The following is an 8,579-nucleotide window of genomic DNA, read 5'->3' as shown; positions in this document are numbered from 1 at the left end:
AAAGGTGCTAACATAAAAAAAAAGACCAATGAAAAGCCATCGCTAAACATTTTGATGTACTTGTTGAACATCTAGTGCAAGAAGGTAAGTTGCTAGGAAATGCCATAGAAGAGTTAACTCCCATGTCAGCCTCTACGAGGACTGGACTATAATACACAGTCCCCGGGAAGAACAGGATAAGAGTAGGATAAGTCAGTGGGAAATTGAGAAGCTTAGACTAGAATACCGGATGCAAAAATAACACTGCAGGTTCAACTGGTGAGGATATGCAAAGGGGGCACTTAAGAAGCCATTTAATAACCCAATAACAAAACACACATGAAACTGACATACACATATAGATATAACACACAAATACATATAACAATAAAGAACCCAACTTAACAATACCTAACAATAATACTAATCCTATATGGAGTAGATGTGGAAAAAAACGGGACGAGGGGAAGTGATACTTACGAGGTGTCGCAGTGGTGAAGTGCTGGGTGATGTGGATCCCACGGTATTCCAAGAGGCGTTGTATTCACTGGTTGAGGCCATGACCTGGACTGATGTCCAAAAAATCAGGGAGCTCGCTTAACAATTCCGCTTGAGTCGAATGGGGCTGCGTGAATCCAACTTCAGGACAGTAGTGGGGCTTCATGAGACGGTAACGGAAAGTTCATGAGACTGTGACGTGGAGGGTTCATGAGACGGTGACGTGGAGGGGAGATGGAAAAGTGGCGAACGAGGTAGCAAGCGGAGGAGGTGAGGGTAGTGGCGTATGTTACGGGCGGGCCGTAACATTTCCTCCCCCCTAAGACATAATGGGCTCATGAAGGAAGTGAGATGGGAGATCTTGATAAGGCGTCGGCGATGATGTTGTCCACCCCCTTGATTTGGTGGACTTCCAAGTTGAAGGGTTGAGTTAACAAGGCCCACCTAAGTATGCGTTATCTTCTCAAAGGCGCGAAATGACCCGTCAACATCAGATTCCTCAAAAGGGGGAATTAGAGGAGCAGCTGTAGCAGGATTAAAGCTTGCCATTTTTTTCTTTAAATCTATTTCTTCCCCTCTAAACTTAGCGTTATTTCGTAGGGTTAACTCCTGAATTTCGAACTCTTTCTCCTGCCTTTTAAGTTGTAACTGAAATTCTCTCTCTTCTTTTTCTGCCTGTAGTTGCATTTGTTTTTCCTGTAGTTGCATTTGTCTTTCTTGTTCTCTCTCTCTATCTTCTCTTTCTGCCTGTAGTTGCATTTGTTTCTTTTCTCTTTCTGCCTGTAGTTGCATCTCTTTCTCTTCTTTTTCTGCCTGTAGTTGCATTTGTTTTTCTTGTTAATAGGAATAAATTGCTAATAGGAATAAATGGCCCAAGGATCAGTGGGTATCTCTCCTTGTCCTCAAGCTAGTAGGAAAAGCTTACAGGGTATACAACGGCCTTAGTGATGAGGTAGAGTATGAAGAGATCAAAGGTAACATTCTAGACGCCTACTCTATCACTTCTGACGGATACAGACAACAGTTCCGAAAGTATGTGAAACCAGACTCTCACACCTATGTTGAATTTGCTAGTGAGAAACTAAGACAATTTAAGAAATGGTTAGCCGCCCTTAACATTACCACCTTTTCGGAGTTGCTCAATCTAATGGTCCTGGAAGAATGGAAGAACAAGTTACCCTTTAATATTCTGAGGCATGTGGAAGAACGGGAGAGAGTGATCTTATGTCTGCCGCTAAAGTGGCTGATGCCTTTGCTTTGTTGATGGGATCCCTGGGTAGTAGAGGTCGTGGTTCACTATCTAATGTTAGGTCCTCCTTTGGGGAAGGTTTTGGGGCGCGGTGGTAAGCCGACCGGATTCTCGCCAAATGCATATAATTCCCACTGGTGTACATACTGTAAGAAACCAGGTCACACGATCCAAAATGTAGACACCCAAATTGCAAGGCCTCTCAACGTCAACCTTCTTTTGTGGCCCCTAAACCTAACACCTTTGAGAACAAGAAACCAGTGGCCCTAGCTAACCCTGTCAACTCTCCTCTAGAACTTTATGACTCATACATGTATCAAGGTAAAGTGTCCCTGACTGATGGTAAAGACAAGGCAATAAATGTCAAGGTTCTGCGTGATACAGGTGCTGCCCAATCCATCTTAAGGGAAGATGTCATCCCTAACATCAAACAGGCTTTCACTGGGGAGAAGGTGATCCTTACAGGTCTCGAATCACAGCTCTCCTATCCCTTGGCTAACATTAGCTTACAGTGCCCTTTCATTTCAGGAGAGGTTGAGGTAGCCATTAAACCTGGTGAACTGCCAGTACCGGGGGTACATCTTGTACTGGGTAATGATCTTGCGGGTAACTTGGCTGTTCCAAACTTAATTGTTCTTGATTCTCCCTTAACAGAAAGTCCCACTAAGACCCTGGACGAAACATCCCCTCACTTCTTCCCAGTGTGTGCAGTCACCAGGTCTCAGTCCAAGTCCCCTGCCCTTTCACCACCTCCTCCACCAATGATTGCCTCTACTGACAACTTGTACAATAACATCATTTCAAAGGAGAATTTGATTAATGCTCAGGAACAGGATCTCACTTTGGCTAAGATCAGACATGTTGCCAGTGAGACAAAGGATATGTTTAAATTGCCTTGTTTTTATTATCAGGAAGGAGTCCTGATGCGTGCCTACAGACCTCCTGAACTGAAACAACTAGACACCTGGTCAGAAACACATCAAGTTGTCATCCATTATAGAACTAGCTCATGATGGATTGTCAGGTCATCTAGGCATCCAAAAAACCTACAAGAAGGCTCTTCAACATTTTTTTTTTTTTTGGCCAGGAATGAAAAAGGATGTGTCACACTATGTAAAAACATGTCATATATGTCAAATTGTGGGTAAGCCTAACGAACGCCTTGTGCCAGCTCCTCTGACGCCTATTCCAGTTCAGACGGAGCCCTTCGAAAAGATCGTTCTGGACTGCGTAGGGCCCTTACCCAAAACCAAACGAGGGAATCAGTATTTGTTAACCCTCATGGATCCCACTACCAGGTACCCTGAAGCATTCCCTCTTAAGAACATCACATCAAAGACCATTGTAAAACATCTAATACATTTTTTCACCTCGGTAGGAATTCCAAAACAAATTCAGTCTGACAAGGGTAGCAATTTCACTAGCAATTTTTTCCAACAGATAGTGAATGAGCTAAACATCGACCATGTAACCTCCTCGGCTTACCACCCCAATCCCAAGGCTGTCTGGAGCGGTTTCACCAAACATTAAAATCCATGATGAAGAAGTATTGCTTGGAGCATCAAGGAGACTGGGATGAAAGTATCTCTTTCCTTCTCTTCGCTTTAAGAGAATCTCCTCAAGATTCTTTAGGTTACTCCCTTTTGAATTACTCTATGGTAGACAGATCAGGGGGCCTCTCAAAATATTAAAGGATCAATGGTTTACTCAAAATACTCCTTCAAGCCCCAGTGTGTCTGACTACATCAGTAACCTTAAGAATAAAATCAGTGAAGTCAGATCTTTTGCTAAATCAAACTTCCTCAAATCTCAAACTAAAATGCAACAAAATTCTCTTCCCAAATCTGTCATGAGAAGTTTCAAACCAGGAGACAAGGTTTTACTTTTCTCCCCACTCCAGGCAATGCTCTTCACAGTAAGTTCATGGGACCTTATGTTGTGGCTCAAAAACTAAGTCCATTAAACTATGTGGTCCACACTCCTGACCGTCGTAAGGATTCCCAACTAGTTCATATTAATCTAATGAAACCTTACCACTCCAGAGAACCAGAGGACGACTTGTCTCGCACTGTACCTGTATGTCTGGTAGGGAAGGAGTCTGGTCCTGTGCCCCCCGAGGAAGAGTCCGACATCGAATTCCTCTTCTCGTCACCTAAAGGACGCCCCTCAAACAGCCAAATCATGTCCAACCTTGATGAGGTTTTTTTTCCTTAACACCTTCACAACAGTCTGATCTTAAAAAGTTATTGCTAGACTTTTCAGAAATCACAGGTGACCTTCCAGGACTTTGTACTACTATCCAACATGATATAACATTAATATCTAATGACATCAAGCCTATAAGACAACCAGCCTATCGCATTTCACCCATTAAAAGAGACTTGATGAAAAAAGAGGTAGACTATCTGCTCCGTCATCACCTTGCAGAACCTAGCATATCCCCTTGGGCTTCTCCCTGCCTGTTAACATCTAAGCCAGATGGTAGTAGTCGATTTTGCACCGACTACAGGAAATTAAATAAAGTGACGGTACCAGACTCCTACCCATTGCCCTTGATAGAGGACCTTATAGACAGCATAGAAGTAGCCAAATTTGTAACCACCAAAGATTTACTTAAAGGTTAGTACCAGATTTCCCTCTCAGACGAGGCCCAAATAATATCCGCCTTCATCACCCCCTTCGGGCTATACCAATACACAGTGATGCCCTTCGGCTTGTCTAATGCTCCTGCCACCTTCCAGAGTGCTATAAATTACATCACCCAGGACTTTGAGGGAACATCTGCCTATCTGGACGACCTGATGGTGACTTCGGACGACTGGGTGACACATCTGACCCGTCTCCGGAGGCTGATGGGTCGGTTGCAGGAAGCCGGTCTTACAATCAACCTGGCCAAGTCCACCTTCGGGAAGTCTACGGTGGTCTACCTGGGACATGTGGTGGGGAACGGCAAGGTTCGCCCCAAGAGAGCCAACGTGGAGGCCATCCTTGGCTTCCTGTCCCTACCACCAGGAAAGCTCTCATGAGGTTCTTGGGGATGGCTGGTTTCTACAGACGATTCTGTAGGAACTTCTCCACCCTGGCCGCCCCTGACGGACCTTATCAGCACTTCCGTCCCCTTCCACTGGACCCCGACCTGTGACCAAGCCTTCCAACATCTCAAGGCGTTCCTCTCCTCGGAGCCAGTGGTCTGGACGCCAGATCACTCCCGCCCTTCCATCTACAAGTGGACGCGAGTGGAGTTGGAGTGGGTGCTGTCCTCCTACAAGCGGACCCCACAAGTGGCATCCTCCATCCCATCGCCTATCACTCCGCCAAGCTGAAGAAACACCAACTCAACTACTCCACCATCGAGAAGGAGGCTCTGGCACTCGTCCTGGCGCTCCAACGTTTTGAGTGCTACCTTCATCCTGGTCCTCAAACTACGAAGGTCTTCACCGATCACAACCCTCTGGCCTTCCTTCACGCCATGAAGAACCGAAACCAACGCATTCTTAGGTGGGCCTTGTTAACTCAACCCTTCAACTTGGAAGTCCACCATATCAATGGGGTGGACAACATCATCGCCGACGCCTTATCAAGATCTCCCGTCTCACCTCCTTCATGAGCCCATTACGGAGGTCTTAGGGGGGAGGAAATGTTACGGCCCAACTGTAACATACTCCACTACCCTCACCTCCTCCGCTTGCTACCTCGTTCGCCACCTCTCCACCTGCCCTCCACGTCACCGTCTCATGAACCCTCCACGTCACCGTCTCATGAAGCCCCATTACTGTCCCGAAGTTGGATAAACGCGGCCCCATTCGACTCAAGTGGAAATGTTAAGCGAGCTCCCTGATATTTGGACGTCAGTCGAGGTCACGGCCTCAATCAGTGAACACAACGTCTCTTGGAATACCGTGGGATCTACATCACCCAGCACTTCACCACTGCGACACCTCATAAGTATCACTTCCCTTTCGTCCCGTTTTTTCCACATTGCCTCCATATAGGAATAGTATTATTGTTAGGTATTGTTAGGTTGGGTTCTTTATTGTTATATGTATTTGTGTGTTATATCTATATGTGTATGTTAGTTTCATGTGTGTTTTGTTATTGGGTTTTTAAATGGCTTCTTAAGTGCCCCCTTTGCATATCCTCACTAGTTGAACCTGCAGTGTTTTTCTTTTTTTATTGTTATTGTTCACCGGCTCCCCGATGCCAATCTTACCCATTTAACCGGTGAACGTAACATTAGACATGCAGGGTCGAAATCACACCATGGTGGATATTGGCGAAAAAATCGTCTCCTTCAAGAAAAAGCTTGCTCTCTGGAGAGAAAAGTTGGCCAAAGGAAACATTGCAGCTTTTCCAGAACTAAGTGCTATGTTGGAAGATTCATCAGATATATTCCTGCCTGATATCAGAAATATTGTCGAAGATCATCTGAGGAATCTTCAGGAAGAAATAGACAGGTATATTGACTTGAAAAAGCATAGCTGGATAAGGAATGCTTTCACTGTGAATGTCACAGAGGTTGGAGAAGATATTCCAGGATTTCAAAAACTTACAGACCTCCAGGGAAATCAAGTGCAGAAGCAATGCTTTGAAAACCTCCAATGTTCAAAATTTTGGACTCAATTCAAGGATAATCCCATTCTGACTCGGGAGGCTGAAAAAGTTCTTCTCCCTTTTCCAACAACATATCTCTGTGAACAAGGGTTTTCAAGTCTTGTTACGATTAAGACTAAAGCAAGAAACCGGCTGGATCTTCAGCATGACTTGCGGTGTGCTCTAGCAACGAATATAAAGCTCAGATTTGAGAACCTCGTCCACAAACTGAAACAGTTTCAAGGTATCCACTGAGAAAATTTAGGAAATTTTGTAATTTTTTTTTCTTTAGTGTGGTTACTGCTAATTCCTGAAGTATATCATTTGGTTCTTACACAAGAGACTTTTTATGTAATTCATTATATTAATCTTGTGAATCAGTTACATTTATCATCAACAAGGTATAAAAATATTGCTAACCACAGAGGAAAAACATATATTTTGTGTGTAAACGGATATGAAATAAAGTTTCCTTTCTTTTTTAACTTTTTTCATTCAAGTTTCAAATGTATTTAAATTCATTGTGCTTTGTGCTAGTAAATATAAACTGAACTATAAAAACGAATGTTTATAAACATTATGCAAGTACGTAGAAATGTAACATGAAATGGTTGAATTTATTATTACAATTAGGGCCGCGACTCCAGGGCTAAGAGTGGATTTAGGGTCGCAGCCAAAAAAGGTTGGAAAACACTGCTCTAGGTCATGTAGGATAGCAAAGTTGAAGGCTAGTTCACCAGGATGGTCAGTGAAAGGAAAGGAAAGCCAAAGCTGGTGGTGAACATTGAAATTTCCAAGGAAGGAGATTTTCGTGAGAGAGAGAGAGAGAGAGAGAGAGAGAGAGAGAGAGAGAGAGAGAGAGAGAGAGAGAGAGAGAGAGAGAGAGAGAGAGAGAGAGAGAGAGAGAGAGAGAGAGAGAGAGAGAGAGAGAGAGAGAGAGAGAGAGAGAGAGAGAGAGAATGTGCTCCACTTTAGAAGAATTTACTGTAGTCAGAGGCGTTAAGAGAGAGATAAACGGAACGAAAATGAGGATAGAGAAAGGAAGGAATAGAAAAGGGATTAGTGTCAGTTCCCTCAGACATCTGTGTGTTGGTTAGGAAAAGATTATGAGGCTTAGCGGAGGAGAGGTGGTTTTCTACAGATTGAAAATTAGACTTAACACAGCAAATGTTGCAAAAGCTAATGAAGAAAAGTTGAGGGGAGTGTCATGATATTTATGGTCGATATCGAGAAAGCAGCCCGACCTGGGGACATTTATGGTCCCTTCGCCAGAAGTGAACTCCGGGGCTGATGTTGGGATAGCCATTTTTCAGTTTAAAGTGAAGTGTGTGTGTGTGTGTGTGTGTGTGTGTGTGTGTGTGTGTGTGTGTGTGTGTGTGTGTGTGTGTGTGTGTATTCAGTGATTGCAGTTTTCTGTGAAGGGGGAGTGTTGTTTTTAGAGGGCAGGCTGTGACTGCCCCTTGATTTGGGAAACGTTCAGTGAGTTCACAACTAGCTTTGATGTTAAGTTCACAGAACTTCCTAAACTGAACTAGACCAGTGCTTGGCAGACGAGGACCGGTCCAGATTAAAATTAGTGCTATTCGACCTCGCTGGGAGTAAATTACCGTTTCGTTAGGTGTCTACTACCTCCTCCTTCTGATCAATAAAATTTTTGTATAAGATTCTCATTCTTTTTCTAAAATATCAAGATATACGGATTGGCTATTCTTTACATGAGGATCATTCCGTTCGCTGTTTTTAACATGAGATCACTGGGTTCACTGTTCTTGACATGGAGATGTTAGGTTCGCTAATCTTAACATGATCCGCTTTTTTTTTCGTGTTATGTTGCCCTAGGCCAGCTTTCCCCTCTTACATAAAAGTGTGTGTGTGTGTGTGTGTGTGTGTGTGTGTGTGTGTGTGTGTGTGTGTGTGTGTGTGTGTGTGTGTGTGTGTGTGTGTGTGTGTGTGTGTGTGTGTGTGTGTGTGTGTGTGTGTGTGTGTGTGTTATTTGCCGGATTAGTGGTTTTATTGAATTCCATCTGCCAATAGTCAATTTAGAAAGGGCAATCGAACCTCACGCAACGCCAGCGACTCTTCCTCCTCCTCCTCCTCCTCCTCCTTCTCTTCATCTATTCACGATCCCTTCCTTTCGTATGTTCGCCATCCTTCTTCTTTCCCATCCTTTCCTCCCCCATCCTTCTCTCCCTCCGTCTCCCCTTTTACGATGTCCTGAGAAGTGTCTGACGAGAAGTAAGTTCCAAGAAGAGGAGGGCATGCA

The 8,579-nt window shown here is 44.1% G+C and overlaps 1 protein-coding gene across 1 annotated transcript; it reads left to right on the top strand.

Moving 5' to 3' along the window:
- Positions 1 to 5,986: 5,986 nt before the first annotated feature.
- LOC123498438 (zinc finger BED domain-containing protein 5-like) lies at positions 5,987 to 6,571 on the top strand. The gene has a single exon (XM_045245542.1). The coding sequence runs from the start codon at positions 5,987 to 5,989 to the stop codon at positions 6,569 to 6,571; it is 585 nt and encodes a 194-aa protein (XP_045101477.1).
- Positions 6,572 to 8,579: the final 2,008 nt, after the last annotated feature.

Source organism: Portunus trituberculatus, chromosome 48 (assembly GCF_017591435.1).
Source record: "Portunus trituberculatus isolate SZX2019 chromosome 48, ASM1759143v1, whole genome shotgun sequence".
NCBI lineage: Eukaryota > Metazoa > Arthropoda > Malacostraca > Decapoda > Portunidae > Portunus > Portunus trituberculatus.
Note: the sequence above shows the minus strand (reverse complement) of the source record. Positions and strands in the feature narration are given on the sequence as shown.

Coding starts and splice junctions, on each gene's coding strand:
- LOC123498438 (XM_045245542.1), top strand. CDS start 5,987: ATGGTGGATATTGGCGAAAAAATCGTCTCCTTCAAGAAAAAGCTTGCT.